The sequence below is a fragment of the Micromesistius poutassou genome (genome assembly GCF_964030765.1).
Source record: "Micromesistius poutassou genome assembly, chromosome: 9".
NCBI classification, from domain to species: Eukaryota; Metazoa; Chordata; class Actinopteri; order Gadiformes; family Gadidae; genus Micromesistius; species Micromesistius poutassou.
Genome location: NC_140279.1, coordinates 14,794,713 through 14,818,169, shown reverse-complemented (window position 1 = coordinate 14,818,169; position 23,457 = coordinate 14,794,713). Strand labels below are relative to the sequence as shown.

The 23,457-nt window shown below is 43.6% G+C and overlaps 1 protein-coding gene across 1 annotated transcript in view; it reads right to left on the bottom strand.

Annotated features, from left to right (window-relative positions):
• Nucleotides 1–23,040, bottom strand: part of adgrl2a (adhesion G protein-coupled receptor L2a) — a gene marked incomplete at its 5' end in the record, with an annotated part of 73,368 nt that extends 50,328 nt beyond the window's left edge. Inside the window, 2 exons of the mRNA XM_084472925.1 lie at nucleotides 6,091–6,304; nucleotides 22,965–23,040. Of these exons, the coding sequence (XP_084329051.1) occupies nucleotides 6,091–6,304; nucleotides 22,965–23,040 (290 nt within the window). The remainder of the gene's footprint in view (nucleotides 1–6,090; nucleotides 6,305–22,964) is intronic.
• Between the last annotated feature and the right edge of the window lie 417 nt (nucleotides 23,041–23,457).

Sequence of the window (23,457 nt, the reverse complement as noted above, 5' to 3'; positions counted from 1 at the left end):
ATTGGAAAATGTATTAGAGGCTGGGGTTGTATTGCTTCTCCAGGAGTTAGACCCCCGGTCCTTTGTGGGGTGGGGGACCGGGAGCCAGGGCTAAGACTCCTCCTCAGAGGCGTCTAAATGTAATGTTGGATCGCGAACAGGGGAGTGAGGGGGCGCAGAGGGGGCTGCAGTTGCCAACAGTTGGCCAACGCTGAGGTGGATTCAAGACTCGGATAACTTAAGTGTTGAAGATGAATAAATGCTTTTATATATCAGATAAATGTTTTTATATATTATTTTATTGATACATTTTAATTGCTTTAATTGATTGATATATATTTTTTCTATTTTGTTAGAATGCCACGGTAAAGTTCATAGTGTCCATCAATCTACTGTCAAATGACTGCAATTGAAGGTAAATTAAAAAAGCAATTGAAGGCAATCGTAGAGTTTTGTCCCATTTTTTCTTGGTTGTTTTTCTGCCAGGAATGAAAACAATTAATCACACAGCACACCATTTATTTTTTTCCATCACTACTTATCTGGCTGAATCGCAAAAAAATATGTCAGAGGAAATTGCATTTATTATATAAAAAGAACAGTGATTTGTTTTCTTTGACATTAGTCAAACCCAAGCTCGATAGAAATCTAATTCAGAAAGCCACACAATGTGTGTTTGTGGGTCTGTCTGTCCATCTGTCTGTGTGTGCGTGCATGGGCCTTAGGCAATGTAGTTTAATGGCCTTCCTATGTGTTAAGTGATGAGGGTATCTGCTCAATTGTTTATGAAGAAAATGTATTATCACTGCAGAATTAAGATATGCTGGCTGTTGTAATGTGATTTCAAGCAACGATAACACTCTTTTTATTTTTTTGGCTCTGTGGCCCTCTGTGGCTATATTTCACGTTGTCATTTTGATGATTCCAGTTCTTTTATTTTTACTTAAGCATGGCGGCCAGGAGTAATATAAATTAAGGTGCTTTGCCTAACAGATTGCGATGAAATAGCTAAATAATTTCCAGAGAAAGATGGGCCTGTGAAACAGAATGATGTAGCAAATAAAATCCCAGACGCTAATATGACACAAAGCTGTCAACGTTGTTCCGGCTAATGTAGCCAAGACAAAGGACAGGGTGGGAGAAATAACTCACGTGGATAAAATATTCAACCGTATTTACACGGGGACTCTGTGTTAGTATAAGTGTTGATGGGCCCTTCTGATGTATTGCCCTAATTTTACAGCCAGGCTTCTGGGGACCCTGATCTATGGGAGTGTGTGTCTCTGATTCTGTCTCATCTGTAAGAGTGTAAGCATCTCTCGAGACCAATTGCCGAAGCCCTAATGACTATTCTATGCATCCTGGCCGCCTTCACTTTGGCAGAGAGAATGTAATTGAAAATATTCCCATGCAAAGTTTCACCTTTTCAGGCCTCCCAGGGCACCTCGCCTAAAAATGCAGACTAATTAAATATATGTAAAATATGGTATTTTATAGCGTTGCATGGTCCGAGGCAGTGACATAATTAAGTATGCTAATAATAAATAATACACGCAAATAGAATGGCAGCTTTTGCATGTTTTATGCATTTGTTCTTTCTCTCGGGTCTATCTATCTGTAGATCTGTGTATTCATCCATCTATCCATAGCCAGCCTTCTGTCTTTATCTATCTATCCGTCCGTCTATCCATCCGTTCATCCATCCATCCATTATTGCGCTGATGAACACAATGATTTCATTAGACTTGATTGAAATATTTCACGTGATACGAGTATTTAAATATGTTAATATGTCAATATTGAAGCACTTCAGCTGAGAGACAGACGTGACAGCTGCGTGCTGACTCCCATTCTCCTGGCCTCCATCTTAGCTACTGGCTGGTTAATCACGGTGAGCCATTCCAAATCTAATCCCTGACCTTTCGCAAGAGCCAGATATTAGCACAATTAAAGTGTCATAGAAGATGAGCTCAGATTCCTTGCAAATCTACCCCCTCAAAATGAGCTCTCGTGGCTCCTGACAGCAGGAAGGGGGCTGAGATAAGATGCCAACGAGGGGGGTAACTGATAGCACTCCTGATACTATGCATCCACATGCAGTTTAACCTTTCCCTCCGCCGTCATAAAGCATGTCAAATAATAATTGGACAACGAGATAAGGGGCTAATTGAATAATAAATTACCTTAAGTGAAAAAGAAGAAAGAAAGAAAGGAATGGCCCGAGATGGCGGGCTCTGGGGGGGGACTACCTATCGCTTTGGTGCCAACAAAACAAATCATAGATTTGTTTTCCTTTTCTGTCCAGCTGTCTGCACCGCGTGAGGCCTTGCTGGCTTGCTGCAGGCGGCCACTCTATGTCTAAGAAAGGAGGCTTCAAATGGTCCATAAGCAATTCTAGAAAGGGAAATAACATGAGTGACTGGAGCACATTACAAACCCGAAGAATAGGGGGGAAATTTACTTCCTGTTGCTCCCAGTTTGAATTTCAATCAAATTAGTGTCTGTTAAACTCAGAGTGACCCGTCTGGCTCCGTTTCATCTGAAATGCCGATGAGGTTGATGCCACAATTATCAAGGCAGGCATCTCTCTCAAGAGGCCAGCCTGTTGATCGGAGACAGCCGCTGAAAAATTAAATCATTTCCAGCGGACCCCAGGGAGCCCAGCGGGGTTGGGGGGAGAGGGGGGGCTCAGCTAAAGAAACAATGCGTTTCAAAAAAGAAACGCACATACACAAACAATCACGGCCACGTAAATACACACAAGCAGACGCCGGCGCACACACACACACACACACACACACACACACACACACACACACACACACACACGTGCGGGCGCGCATAAGCACCCAGGTTATGAGTTTCTCCTTCAAGCGGGCTGGTGTAACAACGTTACAGGAAATGGGCAGTTATAGATTAGCCAATCCCGCATTTGAATTTCAACTCCCGACCCAATATCCCAGTGAGATAATCTGGGAAGTGGTAATTACCGTCAGATGCTAGCGTTTATGCTATATTTATTGACGCTGGCAACGATGCTCGTTGGGGTGGTCCAGAGGCCATTGCCTGCATTTCGTCATGTACAAGATATATCTACCCCTGTCTACATCTGACCTTTTTGACATTTTCTTTTTTTGTTCGGGATAAGAACCGCACTGCCGAAGACCATTTTTTAAGAAACGACTGCAATAGCAAAGTAATATCTCGTAATATCTAAGTGGAGAAACCTCAGAAGAATTATAAATGCAATTCAAGAATTTTTTCCTCACCCCTGAGGTTTATACACGAAAAAAAAAATGTCCCATCAAATCGGAGTCCATGGATAGCATTTTAATCACCACTTCATCAATGATACAGTGAGACTAGAGCGAAACACATATTTCCATTAGAGCAAGTTTTTATGCGTCATGAATTTTGTCCACTTCCAGTAGAAGCTGGGCAATTTATTCAATCTCGATTTGCTTGAGCCTGAAATAGACACATACGCCATATGTACGCAAGGACAGCGTGTCCAAGACAATGTCCCCTCATCCGGAAACGGAGAGCCAAATCTCGGGGGAGTCACGCTAAATGCATCACTGCACTGTTCCCCAACTCCTCCCCATTTAAGACGGTGCTCATCATTATTATTAGTGCACATAATAAATAAATAATTTGGAGAGGAAAAAGAAGAAAACACATGCAAATCAGTACGATCCAGAGTATCTCCCATCCACTCGTAATGCTAGTAATGCACATTGCGTCTGTGTCTGGAGGGCAGTCTTTCATTGATTATTCGTGTTAGTGATACACTCTTTGTCAAAGCCATGATACACAGGTCAAGACGAACCCTGGCAATGTTGTTACAGTAATCAATGATTCCGTAATTGAATACTTCGCAGAAGCTCATTAGCCGTCCAAAAATGGAATCAATATTTACGAGTGACTTATTCCCCATCTCATACCTGGACGCAATCTTTGTCTTTTTTAGCTCGAACGATTAACCAGGAACTGGAGCGTGTGGTCTTCATAACTTGTTCCTGCCTAATAGGGGGGGCCCTCTATGATGGATACACTTCACACACACACACCCCCACACACACACACACACACACACACACACAGCAAATGCCAGAGTAAAACGTGAGTTGTGATCTTCCTGGCGGGGAACTTCACTAATTTAGCTGGTCCTGCGCCCACTCAGGCGCAGGACCAGGCTGGGTTTAAGTGGTGACAGCATGACGAATCTCAATCCATCACTTTTACACCAACAACTTCATTAGTTCAAACTGTACCGCCATGCAGTTTCACATCTGCCAGGGAGGTGTCCGACGTGAAGTATCTCCTGCACACGTTATTACCCACTAGAGTCGACTAATTGCTTGCAGCTGAATCTTCTAATTGAGCCACAGTAGTCCTGAGGATATTTTCATAAAACCATTGTGCTCATGAATATAATATGCCTGGTCTGATACAAAAAAAAAATGCTCACACAAGTTGAGCGAGAAAGAGAGAGTGAGAGAGAGAGCCAACGGGATCCATTGAGGCCCCGATCCAATTCTCCACACTCCAGGACTACACTCAATTAAGGGGTCTCTGCTGTTGTCATCACCCAGTACCCCTCCTCCCCCCTTTTTTTTATCTCCTGTGCAAATTAAATCTAAATTAGTAGGTCAAAGTAATCATAAAAAAATAAATTTAAACAACTCCTGGGCAGCTCTGGAGACAGAGCCAGAGAAGTAACGGAAATATTACAAAAGGGGGGATAAAAGGAAAATATTCATCTCTGTAGGGGAACGCATTTCACCCCAATGAGGGATAATATTTTTCAGCTGGGTGAGTGAGCACAGACAGCTTAATACTGACTGGCACAGATCAGCCTGCTGGCTATTTAATGCTACCCCCCTACGCCCAAGCAAGAATCCACACAATTATTTAGGCCACAAATGCATCGTCAATAGGTTGGAATTGTGCAGTCCATTTCTAAAAATAAATAGAATAAAATAAAAAAAAACATTCCATAATTAGTCCCATGTGCAGTATTTCAAGTCAGGGGATGCTCGCCCTATTAGGAATACTACATATCTAAAATTATGCAAAGGAGAGGCGTAGTAATTAAATTGGAAAATCCCCCCAAAAAGATGTATGCTCATGCCATGTCAGCCCCCTGGTTGCTGGGTTTGTGAGTCGAGTGTGAGTGTGCTTTTGTGTGTATGTGCACAATATCTGGGGATAGGGGTCTTCTCCGACAACAAAGGGGCCATGAGCAAACTCTAGTGTGCCCCCCACCCCCCCCCCCCCCCCCACCCCCAAGTCATAAGAAAGAGTGTGTGAGTCAGCGATCTAACTTCATCAAACACAGCTTGACAATAAACCCTTTAAATACAAGAACTCAGAAGGCAGTATTATTATTTCACTATTTGATATACTGTATCTCTATATATAGAAATATATTTTTCATATATGTTTTATTTCCCAAGATGGGAGCAGCACATTTGCTGACAGTCCCAAACCCTCCAATATCTCTTCTTCTGCAGTGCTTGTGTCTTCCCACCCTGTGCATGTTGACTCACACGGCATCCCAGTGTGACGAGCGGTTGTCTTAGGCCTTGAGTATGTGTCAAACACTGTGTGTGTGCGCGCGCACGCGTGTGTGGGTGTGCGTGCATGTGTCTGTGTCCATCCAGCTGTGTGACTACGTTATCCACTGAAGCACGTTTGTCATGTATCGTAAACACGCTTTCTTCAAAGACACTTAGCTTATCGCGGGTGCATCAAACCGTCCATAATCGCACGAGTTTGTGCACAGAGCATGTGTTACACTTCCTTGATTAGCGACTTATCGCTGTGGGTGTGTGCAGTGGGCATTAGTCTACAGTTGTCCCAGTTGTCCTCTACAGTTGTCACTGTCATTAGTCACTTGAATGTGCTGAAAGCTAATAAAATGGGCTGCTAGCAGTTTTCACGTCGTTTTAACGCATACCCTCGCAAAGCTAAGATTTTCCCGATCGTCGCGAACATCGGGCTGGCCCCCGTCCCCGAAGTCTGTCCGGGGGCCCCACCTCTGGGGCTCACTTTGACCCGACTGAATATCGACAGCAGAATAAAACAACCTTTAGCGCGGCGATTTACCTTTGGGTCATGATCTTGTAGGCGTCGGGCAGGTAGCAGTTGACGTTCTCCATCTGGAAAGGGTCGGCGTCACAGATCTTGTCGTCCGTCCGGCCGTAGTTGGCGCTCTCGATCATGATGACGTCGCTCCCTGGACAGCGCAGGTCGATGGGGTAGCCCTCGCACGACAGCTCCCGCCGCACCAGGCCGAACGGCAGGGCTGCGCGGCTGAACCCTGCGCGGGGGGGGGGGGGGGGGGGAGGGAGGGAGGGAGAGAGGAAGGGGGATGGAGGAGGCAGGGAGAGGGATGGAGGGAATGGAGGGAGAGGGATATGGGGGATGAGGGTGGGTGGGTGGGAGGGAGGGAGGGAGGGATGGAGGGAGGGAGAGAGGAAGGGGGATGGAGGAGGCAGGGAAATAGGAGACAAAGAGAGGATTTGATATCAGTACAACGAGGAGATCAGAGGGAGTAGTTTAACATGGGGGAACATGGGGACGATAGCACAGCATCCAATGGTTGTTTCTTCCAGCAACGGGATTGTATTATTATAACAGAGTTAGTATACGGTACGCCCTATGCTTCAGGACCGAGACGTACTCGTAATGAGCCCATTTATGCTCTTGCTTACTGCTTCTTGGGTTTGTAAGGGGTGAATGGTGGTGGTCATTATCTTGTGTTTCAGCCATTCATTCATTCATTAATAAATAATACAAATGTATTTATTGCATTGCATTTTTACATGCATCTATTCAAGACACGTAAAGTGCTGGACATAGTGAGTGTATATATGTGTGTGTGTGTAAGGGGCTGACACGACACCTCATCCACTACCAGTGTGTAGCCTGGGTGCTGCATATGACCTGGGTGCTGCACACCCATGGTATGAGTCATTTGGTAATGGTACCAGTCCTAAAGTAGGACTGGGAGTCCTTCTTTGGTTGGAATGGATCAATACATTGACTGGTGTCGGCCAGGCCTGTGTTCCGGTTATGTTTTGTCAGTCTACCACCCACATGGCCTATTGACGGTCTGCTCGTCCTGAATCACAAACTGTGGTCAGGCCTAGAACCACCACTCTAATGATCAACAATCAAACGCTGGATTAAAGCCTTTACCCAAGATGATATATATATATATATAAATAAATGGAAAACCAGATGATACGGTAAATATTAAAATATAGTACGGGAATGTTTCAGATCGATACATGTAATCGTATCCATGCCAACTTGTCATTCAAAATCATCCATTCTGAGCTGCTGTCATTGGCGTTCGTGGTCTATTCTGCGATACCCGTTTTAATCTGGGAAATGAAGCACAACAAGCCTCTGTACAGCATGAGACTGTAATTTAATCCTCAGCACTCGCAATCGAAGACCGGACTGTTTGGAAAGGCAAGGGTGAGCAGACTGAGTCGGACTGTGTGTGTGTGTGTGTGGGGGGGGGGGGGGGGGGGGTATAGTGGAGTTGAGTGGAGAAAAAAAATCAATATTGCGCCTTTGTGTTCAGTAAATGTGAATACAGCCAAATAGCAATGTTTAGGGTAAAAGTAAACTATTTTGCTAAATTTTCTCAAATCCCAATGAATATCAGGCTTTACCAGATATACAGGGACAAAGTCATGTCCTACACCAGAATAAGGGCACATTTGATCAGTCCAAGAACTACCAGAATGTGGAATGTAAATAAAGATCACAACAGACACACACTCACCAATTTCTGCCCTGTATCCGAAGAATCGAAAGCTCAGCCATGACATGGTATCTGGCATTTTGCACCAATTTAAAGTCCTGTCTTTTTTTTGGGGGGGGGGCATCCCATATTGGTCCTGCCTCATGAGGTTATCAATGTTTACAAGACCTCAACGTGCCAAAGATTTGGTTTGCATTCCTGGGGTCAGGCAAATGCCAGCCTTGCTTACATCGTAGTGCAGAGATCATTCTGCAAATGGGGTTGACATGGCTGGTTTGACCTGCGACTCCCCCCGAGCAAAAGGGCTTGGGAGACCTTGAGAGGAAGAGACAACTAGCTCCTAACTGCTCCTGAATTAGCTGGTTGCTGCCCTTGGTGATGGATATCACCAGCCATGTGTGACTGTAGGGGTGCATGGTCAAATGTTGCACACGTTTACAAGTTGTTAGGGCTTAAGCTAGCTATAGAGGTTCCAGAAGGGCAATATAAATGCTGACTATTTAATAAGGCAGGTTGTTCGCTTTGGCAGACCAAATGTAAATATTTTATAATATTTATTATAATAATTTATTGAGGCTTATGTCTTCTTGAGTAGACTATGAAGACAGTTCTGTTAAGGCCGTTTTACAGCCAAGCTCATGTGCTCAGTTAAATCCTTGTGTAAGACTTTAGATTGCAACAGTGGAGGCTTTATCAATTAACTACAACTGCAATTATACTGCCTGGCTAAATGCTATGCGACAATTATAGGGAATTAACAATCTATATCGTACACACTGTTGTACCCTTGTACGCCAGGAAATACAACTGGTCTTTTTCCAATGGAAAATACATGTTGTACACAAATTTGCACCGCCTGAACTTTGTGTACCAATCAGCAAGTATTGCTTAGGTGCCCAGTGCTTTATTTTAAACCGAGACAGATCCAAAAGGGTAAACAACCGCTAGGCCTATAACTCCTTACAATCTGGCAGCTGTCTTGGTTTATCTTGACTCTCTGGAGCTATTTGTTGGGAAGCTTACAATCAGAAGGGCAGATCTGCAATGTATCCTTTCACTTTTGACAACTTCTCTCATGCGACCAATGCACATTAAAAAAAGTGAAGGCTCTTAAGTTAGATTTTCAGACATTTTTGCCCTGTAAATGCATAATGTGTAATACAATTTCACAGGGGTGCGGAGGAAAAAACCCCAAGTGGTGTGAAATGTAAACACGGTGGTTGAGCAACGGGACTTGACAGCCAATCTCAACTTCATCAATGTGTTCCACCCTAGCGCCGTCAAAAGTCAGAGGCGTGCTCTGTCATAACTACGAGAACCTATGTTATACATCAATCACTGCCAAAAGGCAACTTTTTTACCCAACCCTGCTTTGAAATTACCCTGTGTATAATGGAGACATCTGTCTGTTTCCTTTTGTTTCATTACTAGGAGAAAGTTCAATACAAAAAAACACATATGGAGCTTCTGACACAATTAAAAGCTGTGTACTTGCTTCTCTCCCCTGCCATAACAACTACTCACCATAAATACACATAATGGACTAATGATGCAAGTTATGGTGGTAAACAAGTGTCACAAGCACATTTTACAATTGACGGTACAGAAAGTTTGGCCATATTCTTTTAAATTCTTCTTCTTCCAATCCAATGGCCTTCATCAGGCAATGATCTGCATTTGCCTTACTCTGGAGGTCACACAAATCAATCTAACAGCAGTCATGTACCTCTGAGTGGGGATACATTAGGTTCCATTGACCCACTTTCTGCTTGGAAGCGATCTGGATCCATGCAAATTGCCTCCAGAGTTGGAGTTCTCCAGAATTGCAAGCCAAACCACACCCATGCCCAGTGGCCCCAAAAAACACTGTTAAAACACTTGAATCCCTCCGTAACGGCTTTAACCCCCCAGATTCTGGTTGCGTGATTTACTAGTGATTGAGTCTGTCCCCTTAAGTAAAGGAGCAGAAAGAAAATGTGTACAAGATGAGACTTCCACTGAACCAGTCTAGAGGCTTTTCCACTCGGCTGATGACAGGGTGCAGTAATGATAATGCATTTTCCTGTGCAAACCACTGGAAATCAAACAAAAGTCTGCTCGTCCAATGGATTCACCAGCTGCGCTTTTGCATCGTCAAACAGAGGCATGCTATGTTCATAAACAACGGCTCGACCAATTGATCAAGCCCTGTGCAAAACTACATTTTAATCCGAGCGTCGTATGGTCTTTTTAGGAGTCAGGCGTGAGGAAACAAAAATCAATACATGCGGCGATCTAACAAAACCGATTCTTGAGGCATTAATTCCATCTCAATAACATGAACAATGTTCTGTCCCTGAAATAATGAAGCTTCCTCCCCAAAACCCTAATAGTTGAACACATTGTGCTGCATAAGGGCACACGTATAAGAATACCAGAACCAGATACCATCTCCCTGGAAGACGTCAAAAATGTCTTGTTCATCCGCAGTGTTCAATTGCATGTTCAAGAACATTTTCTTAAGGAGCATGTGCTTACCAATCGGATACCCAAATGAGTGCGAATCACAAAGAGATGCCCCTACTAGACTAATTAAACAGCACTCGTGGAGGATCAAGGCATAGTCAATACATTCTATTATGTGGAGGCTCAATCTTGTGTCCATGGCAACCCCTTGCAGAAGAGCCATAATTGGCCAGATCCCCCCTATCATTGTTGACACTCTTCCTTATCATGCATTCTGGTCAGCCCCACATCTTACCCGAGGAGCGTTTCAATGCCTTGATGCCAGGGATGTAGCATACATTGCACTCAGCAGTGATCAGGCCTGTGCTGGAATACAATGGCAAGCATTCAGTGAGGGGAGCAGAAATCCTCCTTCACACAGACTGTAATTAACTTACTGGCCCGAGTGTACAACATTGAATATAGACCCATTGTTAAACCAAGGGTGTGTGTGGGAGTATATATACTGTATATATATATATATATATATATATATATATTTGATAGCGCATTTTTGACAGCTCCATTTTTTTTTGGATTCCATTCTTTCCCGCCATAATGATCACTCAACCTTTAACGTGCGCTGATTGTATGGGGTTATTAATGCTAACATGCGGCTAATTGATTTTGATTGGTGCCAGAGACCTCTGTTTCCACGGGTTGCAGCACTTTATTACACCAATAGAGCGCTTCTATTTAAAGCCCCCCCCCCATCCATGTTTCCATTTAGTATCATGTTCAACCTTTCAAATGACATTGAGCCAAAACACAAACTGCAGATACAGAACAAAAAAAAAAGTCCTTAGATGCGAGGGGGGAGGGCAATTAGAGTCTGTCTCCCCGGTGCTGTAATGTTTTAATTCATTTTTTGCCTTCTGAGCCAAATCAATTGGAAAGTGACCATCTGCCAGGACGCAATGTCACTGAAGCGAAAGTAATGAACAAAATGTCTTCCAATTTCACACAAATGACGAGTCATTAAGACCATCGGCTGCTACCTCGAAGCGCAGCTCCGTCCAACACTGCCGGACATGGCGATTACACTGTTAACCATGCATGGCAACCACTAAATACTGTGTGTGTGTGTGTGTGTGTGTATGCACCCTTTAAAAAACAGCACTCATTTCACAAAGACACAAGATGACCAAGGCGATTGATACCGCCATGGCCCGATACCCACGTAGGCAGCAGAGACGAGGCTCTGTGGCTCTGTGACAGGCAGAGACGTCTCGCCACACAGTTAATGCTTTTCACATAACATTACTCTGTGTGTAACTTGAGGTATACAAGCTTTCAGAGTTATTCCGAGGGGGGCAGAGGCAGAGGGCTGATCAAAAGACCCATTCAGGCGCTCCCACCGTCGCCATTGTGGTGCGCGGACAAAAGAGAGATCCCCGGATTATTTTGATGTGAAACCAGATAATTTTTTCTGTCGAGATCCGATGAGGAAGTGTGACCGAGGCGCCAGCCCAATGCTTGTCGTCCGCCGTTAACGCATCCCTTTGATTCTCCTCAGCCCGGCCCGATGACGGCTGAACAACGGTCTGTGAATGAGCGAGCATTTCCACCATTATTCTGTGAGTCCGTCGGTACAAGGCTGCTCGCTGGCTGACTCAGGGTGAAAGGACAGTGTGAGCTATATAAACTTGGCTGAAACCACAGGAAACACAGCTTGGATCCCCATGTTTCTGAGGGCCTACCCTCTCGGCCAAGCCAAAGAGACGGAGAACTACAAAAATAATAACGAAGCTTGGCTCTTCCCCACAGCGACAAGCTCCTTAATCCATAGATCCTTTACAACGGCATGTGTCATACCGGAGATGGGCCCACACAAGGAAGTAAAAGGAAGACAAATATTCAATATTTACAAGCTGAACGAAACACCGTGCTTAACAGCAGGGCGCTGGGTGGACAGAAGACCAAAGCATGCAATCAGGCCTGGTTTTTTCTCCCCACCTAACTTGGCCTGTACCCGGACAAAATCCTGCCCGAATCTGGACAGATTTGACCACAGCGTGAGGTCAACCAATCAGACCAAAACCATGTGGCGCTTAAATAAAAATGTGTTTTTAATGTTGCAATATATTTAGAACATTCAATATTAATGTGGATCATCTATTATTTAGAACACAGCGCTTCTTGATTAAAAGAAGCTTTATGGCGCTTTATTTAGAATGAGTCGTTTGCGATAATGATCTCGTAATTAGATCTTGGATCCTTAATGATCACATCTGACCAGTGCACCCATACGTCCAAAGTCCTCCCTAATGTGTTGCTTTGGCTCCGTTTGGATTATGTTTTCACACACTGCACTTTGCTAATCCAAATGTGCAGCGCCATCACAACACATGGACTGTATTATAAATATTATACATATACTACTATTTAATCAACAAAATTGTATTACTAATCATAACAACAATATTTGTATTGTTTAAATTGTTATATTAACGGTAATAATCATGACCATCATAACGGTCATTATAATAATAACCACAATAATTATGACTAATGTTGCTTTGCCAGAAAGAAGGGAAGGGAGCGAGGGGGTGGGGAGAGCCAGTGATGTGACAGGGAAGAGGACGCCGGCCGCAACAGGAGCAGGGACACCACTCATTTGTATTCCCCGACCATCCCATTCACTCCAGTTCATCTACATCCCGGCTCCCTCCACAGGCACCCCAGGGGGGCTATCAGGAGCATCTTTGATATAGGTACACAGGCGCTGGAAAATATCTTGTCATTTATCTCTGGATAGACATGATGGGGAAAAATAAATCCTCTAGCTGTTTGTTCTCCTTTGGTGCTCGGATGGGATTTTCCTTTTTTTCTTTTCCCAAAAGAAATTTAGCCTGTCAGGGAGCCCTCTGCTGCCAGCGTTTCTAAACGGAGAGACAGGCCCACACGTGGGGCAAGAGTGGTTGTCTGCACAATTTGCATCATGGTTTTTTTTTTCCACAGTGTGCCTAAGCAAGGCTGAAATTACAACGTACACACACAACTTGCCATACCTTTGCCAAAGAGCCAAAAATCCAAGTCTGTTAAGTGTACTAGCCGAATTCAAAATCTCTCCTAAATTTATTCCTTTCTTTCTTTTCTTTTCGTCGTGTTCAATCATGTCATGAATTCAAACAGATACAAGATGGATCAAGTGTTGCAGATGAAATGGTAATGCCGTGCACCCGCCAGAAAGTGAGCCTCATCAGATTCCATGTTCACTTCAACCTTAAGGCCTAATTAAGCCCTAACAGGCTAGTCAAGGTCATAAATCCACTTTTTTTCATAATGCATTATTGACTTCACATCATCATCTGCCCATGGCGGATGACTGCACTCACACACAACTGCGCACATGTCATCGCACTCTCATATTGGCTATCCTCTGGATATATGTTTGTGTGTGTGTGTGTGTGTGTGTGTGTGTGTGTGTGTGTGTGTGTGTGTGTTTGGGGTGGGGTTGGAGGGGGGAGGGGGGGGGTCAGGTCAAGCAGAAGGAAAACAAAAAGGACGTTATCTCACAATTCAATTGCTCCAGTGACTGTCACATGGGAAAACCCTTCAGTGACCCAGAAGAGGTGTATCGATGAGCTGTATGACTAGTATTTCTACTAGAAAACAATTACTACAAGCTGCACATAGACTCTCCATGACTCAACTGTTGTGGATATTTAGAATGAGGTTTTTTTTTCAAGAGCGCCCTGAAATGTGAACAAATAATGAGAACAGGACATTTTAAATGAATCTTAAAAAAAGATTGTCGACACAAAATCGAACACCACTCCACTCAAAAAATGGTGCTGTAAGTGTCATGCTCTTGAACATGATAATGGCCTCGTCCTATTTGAAGGGAGAGATTGTGCCGGGCTGTTCTATTTATTATTTTAGACAAACAGGACCATTGGACCCGATTACTCAGCCTTATTGCGGCGTGCACCACTCATTATCGTGTCACCCAGAGTGAGCTCAGCTCCCGATCGCATATCATCATGTGAGGAGTTGCACGGTTACATCTGTTGCGAAAGACGGCACACAATGGATTCATACGCCTATTGTTGACTCGCCTGCTCCACCCCGTTGATTCCTCCCATTATAAATGCTCCCAAAAAAATAAAAGCTACGTGCGAGATTTCGAAGAGCTCCAATGGTTTTTTTTCCGCACTTCGCTCCGACGAAGCATGCCGGGCTTCTCAATTCAATAAAAGGGAGGAAAAAAAAGAAAAGAAAACAACATTCCCGGGTGGATTCACGGTGGCATGGCGCCCGTCGCACACGCCGCCACTATCGCTGGTTGTATTGCTCTCTTGATGTGCTCTCACATCCTGGCAAAGACCACAGCAAGCAGCAGCAGCAGCAGCAGCAGAGTTTCCCCTTCGCTGCACCGCGGCAGTCACAGGCAGCTCTCATGTGTATGCATTCTGGTCCCCATTATTCAGACGCTGCCTCCACTGACCCTCTCCCCGCACCCCGCCCGACCCCACCTGGCATTTAGATTCCCCCGGACCGACGGGGTAGAGTAGGGCCCTGGGTGACCTCCGCCGGCGGACCAGCGCTCGCTCTGTATGCAGCTCCTTTGTACTGAGGTTTCCCGGGTGAACAGCCTCCTAGGGTTTCTGATTGTGGGTGCGATAGTGTATGAATGTCTGTTTTATTCAGCGGTGCCACAACACTGCCCACCATCGCTACTTCCATCCCCCCCACCCCCCTAGCCCGCGTCCTAAGAGTTTTTTTGACTTTCGTTAATGCAGCAGCATTATGCATTTATGTATTTGTCCTTTAAACAGGCTAAGGAAGGTGTCCATGCAACAACGGGAGAGTCAAATGCCTGCTAAGTAAGACATTGCAATTCACATTTGAGTTAGTCACTGAAAGTCATTTCACAATGCATGGCATTGTAATTCCAGGAGATGGTATATTTTCATTAATGTAATGAAATAGAATTATATATTCTCTGCATTTTCATTTGAATCTTGGCATCCTCCATATCAAATCAGACGCTCTTCAACATATTTTTAATCCAGTAGTGGCGCAGCGCCACCGCTGGATTAATAGCGCTACTGCAATTGGCCATGCAAAAAAACGATATATTTCTTTGTTGAATTAGAAATGACGTGGGCTGTCCCAAATGCTCTTTGATTTATTTAAAAACGTTTATATTATAGGTGGCGCCTACTAAACCCTTCCCAATTTACATTGTCATTATTGTCATCTGAGGAACAACGTGGAAGAATACTGACAGCAAAATAGTGGTCTGCTTTAGAAGGATAAAAAAACTCATGTAGTAACTCATGTACTCATGTACATACTGTAGGTAGCAATAGCTCATGAATGGCTTTAGACTTAATGTAGGAAGCAGAGAAGTGAGAGAACATGTTTGACTTAATAATATAAAGTAGCCTGCATATTTGATTGTGTAGAACAAAAGTAACAGTGTTATGTGAAACACAGATGATGGGATGGCTACAAATTTCAGACTGAAAACTTTATTTCTGCTTAAAATTAATGCCAAAAAATGTTTGGCTCACACTCGTGGCTCGCATGCTATCTGATTATGTGCTTATTCCATTTTAGGAGACCATTTCTGTTGGAATGCAACACTGCCCTACTGGAATCAGTGATCACACCAAAACCACTCTGCGCACGCACACGTCAGCACTGTGGACACGCACGTCAGCACCATGCACGGCAGCAGCGTGCACACATACAAGTCAGCAACGCGCACCCCAGCACCGTGCACGCGCATGTCAATACCGTGCATGCGCACGTCAACATAGTGCACCTCACACACACTATGTGTGAGGTGCTAGCGCCGCTGCTAGAAAGAAGTCTTAAAGGGAAACACTGTGATGTCTCAGTTAATGTTTTACTGTTTTTAATGTTTTGTAAAAAAAACACAACTAAATATGGAAATTCAACAGATGCACAACAGATTTAACTTCTGGCCAAAATGAATCAAGCATATAGCATCGAAGAACCAGTGACAAGCGGACCAAATGACATCAAACGGCATTCATATGGATTGCCAATGTGTCTCCATGAAAGAACTGCTTGTGAAACCCTATCACATTTGTTTCAGTCCATGGAGAGGATGCTGAAGGAGAAACACCAGGCCTCCTTCTAATGGGAAGCCCTAGAGTGGTCTCAGTGACTCAGAGGGTCAACACATGACCCTGTGGAGACCGAGTTCCCCTGACCTGCTGTCTGGACCAAAGGTCAACGCCAGCCTCCACCATGTTTGACAGGAAGTAAATCAGCACTTAATGACTGGTCTGTGACTCCACACTGCCGGCTACCAAAGCAGCAGCATGAAAGGCAAACTGAACCTCGCACCATCCGAAAGAGAAATTCTGTTTAAGGAATAACGAAGAGACAAAGCCGAGCCAAAGAACAGTGAAAATAGCTCAATGAGAATGCACTCCCGGAGCCTTCATGCACTAGTAGTCTAAAATATTTTATATTTATGGGTGTGCCTTGCTTTTATATTTATAGTACCACTAAATCAGAAGAGAAAGCAAAGGGCAAGCAAGAAATCCCTCCAACCAGCCCTAAGAGTGATTCTGTATCCTAACAGCAGATCAGCTTCTCACAATGTTGTTTAATTTCTCTTAGTTGGGGCTGTATACGTTCTGTGAGCCACTTTTTTCTACCATGGTAGAACAATGCGTATTGCTTTCATATCGGTATGATTCATGCGGAAACCGTAACGAGGCATTTGTGCTTCAGAACATGTTCCTTTGACTATCATGTTCTCCTTTGAAAGCCGTGAAAGCATACATCTACAACACCTGGCGATTGTCATTGACGCTGTCCCCCGTCTCGTGCCGTACGCATTTGAGAACAAGAACTCTGTGATTCACACAACATATGAGTTGAGGGTTCCGTGAATGGGGATTTACATACGACTGCGGCGCGGAACATTTACATCTCACATCGCTTTGTTGTGCCAATACGACAGAAACAGAGCCAGATTGATGAATGGCTAACTCAAGACGTAAAAGCCTGCTGGCCTTGCTGCTAATGCATCCGCTAGACTTAAGTCTGGAAACAAAGAGCTTTACTTCCTACAAGTCGCACAAATTGTAACATTGGGACTCCATGTGACATGGTGCTTACAAATCCAGAAATTCCCCAGCATTACAAAAGCTAACAAGTAAACCACATTTACCACTTGACCTTGGCTGGACTGGTTTAATGGGTAATTAACAGACTTGTCAGACAACTCGTTGTTGTTTAAATTCCCATTTTATATTGGATCGTCTCAAACATTGCCCTTCCAGTCAGTACCAGACAGAACTATCAATTCAATTGATGTTTTTGTCTTTTTTAATATGATCAAGCATGTAGCTTTCATAATGTTAAGTTACCCAAAGAGGTAGAGGTAAAGTAGAAGTTAAGCCATTTGCCAAATTCTAAAAGACAAGAGGTACACACATAAATGCAAATGTATTCAAGACAAACTACATGTAAGGTTAATGAGATTCATCCGTCCGAATATAACACATTGTTTTACACAAGAGGCACCAATACACCTTATGTTATGTCTGCCATGGCTGGATTAGAGGAGACAAACAAAACACACTCAACAATACATGTCCAACAAGTAATCTTGGTTTGGACAAAGACCAACACAAAGAAGATCGCAAAATCACATGCATAACTGTAATCAGTGAAGAACGCCATGGCCATCATGGCTTGTTGTGCTGATGATCTGTGATATACTTGTTGGAAGCCCACATAATTCTCTGTTGGCAAGAACAAAACGAGACAAAGCATGGAGGAATGTGGCCCAGTGCAGACGGGGAGAGAGAGAGAGGTGGGGGGGGGGAGAGAGAGGGGGAGAGAAGAGAGAAGGATATGTGGGTATATATGACTAATCTACGGCCCGTGGTCGGTTCCCAACCAGCGAGGCCCTCATGGGACCTGCGTGAATGCCATTATCTTCAGGAATCAACGTGGGAAGAAGGGGACGGTGGAGGATGGAGGAATCCACCCTGCTGAAACTATATCCATGTCCTACTGGACCACTCCTCCCTCGCTAGACAAGCCTGAAAGCCAATTAAGGTCCATGTTAGAGGTTGTGCAACGCGTCAAACGAGGAACCAGTTCCTGTTATTTTTCCCTCACAAAGTCCACTATTCAAAACTTAATTATACAATGTGCTGCAGCTCCCTTGGGACCTGCCCTTTGCTCCAGTGTATGAGGAAGAAGAAGAAGAAAAGACTCCTGTATAGGTCGGTGACCCCTTAAACAAGCCAAGATGTCAGGAGCGTACAGCATGGATGAATGCATTCATAAATGGCTGCTTACTTATTTTTTCCGATATAAATATCACATGAAGAATGCGAGTAGGGCGGTTGACAACGGGGCGATGTGTCTTTCTTCCCCTTCCGGACAGCTAAATCGACATGAAGCCCCAGAAATCTCAAGCCATAAATGGCTATGGATGGTGACAGCAAACAGCAAACTAATGATGCTTCCCAAGGTTATCTCCGTATAAATAACCATTAAAAGGAACGCTGAGGCAGCAGCCTAAACCCGGAGACACCTGAAATGTGTAGCGGCGCGGTGACATAAACCACAGTCAAGGACACTAAGCTAATAATCATACACCTCCTCCATTTTGGGGTTTGCTCCGCATTCTTCCTCACTTTCATGGCAGCCTGAGTGATGGAATGGGCCATCCTGGACCTGTGTGTGTGTGTGTGTGTGTGTGTGTATGTGTGTGTGTGTGTGTGTGTGTGTGTGTGTGTGTGTGTGTGTGTGTGTGTGTGTGTGTGTGTGTTTGGTTCTGTTTGGGTGGAGAAGCGAGAGAGAAACTCGGAACTTGCCACCATGTTCTTGCATGGCAAACACCAACCTGGAGCCAGCTGTGACCAAACCCTAATCCAGCAAATCCCTCCTTCCTTTGCAGAAAATCCTAATGAGGATTTGAAGTGCTCGGCAGGGAGGAGCCCCAGGGGCCGTTGTTACACCTTGCCACTGCTTGCTTCCCCAGCCATTGTCCTCCTATCTCCTTATCAGCCCAAAGCTGGCCGGCGATGAAAGAGCCAGGACATCACGGTCTGCCTCGGTAAACACTGGCCCTGGCACCGGCCAGGCTTGCATGGGAGAGACACTTTCTACGGTCCGCCACAAAACACGCAGGGTTAACTCCCGTTGGAGAGACAAGAGCGGCATATGCTCTATCCTACAGAAGTAAAGGACAAGGACAAAATCCCTTTTCCCAGACCCATCCGACGTCCGTCCCTTAGTTTGATAATTCATTTGAAAGACAGCAAAACCCTGCCTGATCCCAGGCATTCATTTTGGTTAGAAATAAATGCAGAAGAATGTATTTGTTTGTGTTGGCAGTTGTGCTTTGGGCCAAGCTTTGCCCAAGTCTTAAAAGCTGAATAGGAGTTAAGCAAAAAGAGAAATTGTATACCAGGAAATTATAATCTCCTTCTTTGAGACAAGTACTCAATAGAAACAATAGGTCATAATAACGATACAATTGAATGGATATTTATTTCTGAATGCTGCAAAGGTCAAGTACACAGTCCTTTGCTTTAAGAAACGTGTTATGTAGGCTAGAGAATATGGCCAAGACATAAGAGTGCCTCATTTTGTAAAGAACTAGAATTAGTGTGTTCTTTTTCATTCTTTGTTGATCTAATATTTGATCAATTCCAAACTAATCCATAGTATCAAGTACATTTAAGTATGAAGACCTGAATACCTTGTATTTAAGTCTTTCAGAATCCACAAATGTGTGAGATTATATTTCAAGTTATATCTTTCAGAAGGTATTGATTACCTAGTTCACTAGCCATACAGTGAACACTTTCCTTTCTTTTCATGATACCACATAGAAATCTTAAAGATGACCTTCCAGTTTCCCTTCATAAAGCAGAAGAAAGAAAGGTACTTATGCTCAGCTCTCATGTTAGACGATAGTCTGACATAGATATTACATGTACTTCACTAACCATTATTATCCAATAATTATCCACTCAATTGGCACAGAATTCTGTTTCTTCTTCTTTCTAATTGTGAGAAGGCTTTTGAAGTTTGTGTGCATGGTAGCACTAGGTGTGCACTGTGGTTCTGTCACTGTCTGACGAAAGTGACCCCAACACAACCGGTTGTATACTTTTAAAGGCATGTCATCCAGTTTGACGATGTGCAATAAAAAACAACCTTTTTTAGTGTTTTGGTTTGTTTTTGTTTGTTCGATGTGGGGCTCATCTTTTTGCAAAATATTTTTGCAAAAAGTTTGCAAAATCTTGACATTTTGGTTATTTTTCTGTTGTTATGTGGACATTTGTAGAATTGTGTGGGTGCAAAATAAAAATAAAAAATAAAAATGAACAAATAAATGGTCAAACTGCAAATTAAAACAGATAATTGTATTCACAAAATGTTTGCATGATTTAACTACTGTTAAGTTAACTACTGTTACTGTGCCTTTCTTATTAAACGCAACTTTGTCTAGTACCCAAGCCCAGGTTTTTATAGTATTATTATCAATTAATAGAACAATTAACTGTAATAATATACGCTCTTTATCATGTTGCTCAACCGGCTCAGTGCCCAAATTTGCATTTAAACCGTTATTAAAATGAAATACATCACAGCAAAGTTACACGTATTTTCACGTATATGACATCAAATGAAAATACAAATAATAAATAAAATAAGAATATGTTGAATAGTCTGCAGGGTTTGACCGACGTTTGACCATGTGGACTACCTTACATAAGAAAATGTTGTCACCACAGCCTATGACGTGGGACTACTCTGTGTGTGCGAGGACACAATGTCGATGGCTTCTTTGTTATGATTCATTTTAATACCTCACGGTGAAATATGTCATGTAGAAAATGAAGCTGAATCAATCAAAATAAACTAATATCCAAACTCTAGGACCGTTGGCTGAAATCCGGTAAGAAATACAGGCTTAACTGGCTTACGGTTTGAATGTTAACTGGGCTAGAAAAATATTTATTCTTTTTTGAAAAACAAGAGGAAAGGGAAGGTATTGGAGCCCAATAAATATTTAAAAATGAACAAAAATATTTGTAGCTAGGATTTTGACACGAGTATTTCATAGAGGGAGGTCAGATAAAACAAACCCCAACCACCTCTCTGTGAACGTTGTTGAAAAGAACGCAGGAGGGAGGAGGAAAATAAACACAAACCCTAACTATTTACATCACGGCACTAACCCATTTGATTCAATTATAAAAATGCATTAAAAAGATATTAGGGGCAAGGATGCAGTGTAATGACGCATGTTTACTTGGGGATATTGTTTAGCCTGTAATGAACTGTTTTCTGGGCTGATCTCTCCATCTCTTTCTCTCCCTCTCTATTTGACTGGGATGTATCTGCGGTCGTGGGTGAAGACAAACAAGATGATATGATTAATGACTAGACACAAAAGGTGAGGGAAATGTATAAACAAAAACCACCATTGTGCAGTCTACTGTTTGTCTTTGCCTGGGGCAGATTTTATATGGACGGGAGAACGGGGGTGGATGATATCTCATTGTACAGGCATATAGGACATATGCTTACTATTGCTTGTGACCTTTGCGATGCCTGAATCCCTTTCAAGCTGGAGGCTGTGGGGGAAAACGTTCTGAAGGGCTTTGGAACGAGATACATTGTGCAGCACTGTCCTTTGTCGAATGGGAGGACGCTCATGATTGATATCATAAGAATAAGCGGTTCTAGGACTGTTATGGGATTCATTTTAGTTCCATCTTCAGCAAAATCAGGGCAAATTATGATAATTGAACATGGTAATGACAAAAACCCAAAGAATTGTGAATATAGCGAAAGCGAACATTGGGTCGCAGCAAAAAACTGTTGACACCAACAACAACCAGATCAACTGAGACATGAAAATATGCCCTGTCTGCTTCATCATCAAGCCGAATGCTTAACGGTCTTAAGTAATGAACTACTGCTCCTATCATTAAACACCAATGTCGGCTTGAACACAATTTGCCCCGGATAAAGTTTAGCAGCATAAAGCTCATGATTATGATGCACTCCAGAGTGGGTTTAATCAAAGCTAAACACGACGTGATTAAAACACATTCAGGCTTCAAGATTCGTCCTGGAACGCTAGATGCTCGCCTGCTGCCACTGCTGAGATGGGAGCGCGAGAGAATCTCCAGCGAGAGGAATTTACAAATGGATCCCGAGCTCTGTGCTCCCGCCACTGGGGACGCGTGGCGCTTTGAAGCAGAAAATCTCAGACAAATCACAATTTACCAACTAATGAAACCACTCCAGATTACCCCTCCACACACACACACACACACACACACACACACACACACACACACACACACACACACACACACACACACACACACACACACACACACACACACACACACACACACACACACACACACACTACCACCACCACCCCATCCGCCTGGACTTACTGTTCCCACCACAGCTATATTGCGCACACAAGCATCAAACTGCATTTAGTCAGGGGAACAGTTTTGGCGCTCACTGCAGGAATCGATAGGTGTTTTTATATATATTTATGTATATACATTTGGCACTGGCTTTGAAAAAGCCACGCTTTATACAGGACCAAATGTATGCCAGAGACAATAGCCTATTGACGAGAATCAATTGTGAAGGCCAATCTAAATGAATACTGGCTTCACGACAATTCCAATGAAAAAGGAAAGAATAGCAGTGCACTACTCACCCTCGGTGGAATGTATATGAGCCAACGTGATGGTACACAAGCAGATGGTGAGGAGTTTCCACAGGGAAGAGGCCATCGTGGTTCACGGAGTGTGGATGGTCTCTGGCAGTTCGGTGGAGTTGGGCAGGGCTGGGTAGGGTGGGTTGGGGTGGGGGGGGGGGGGGTGGGGGGGTTATGGCAGACGGTTGGCTAGAAAAGTCCAAGGCAACAGGTCTGGAAGATGGTCATCGTTCGTCTCCTCGGCTGTAAAGAGAGCAAAGCAAAGTCGCTGTCAGTTCAATACATCGTTCTAAAGACAACATTCTTAAGACAACATTAGTGAGGTGGCGTTCAAAAGGAAGCATTCTAACAGACGTTCTAAAGACAATGTTCTAAAGACAACATTCTAAAGACAGCGTTTAAAAGACAAGGTTCCAAAAGACAAAATTCTTAAAGGCAACTTTCTAAAGAGACTCTTCTAAAGACAACATTCTACAGGCAACATTCTAAAGAG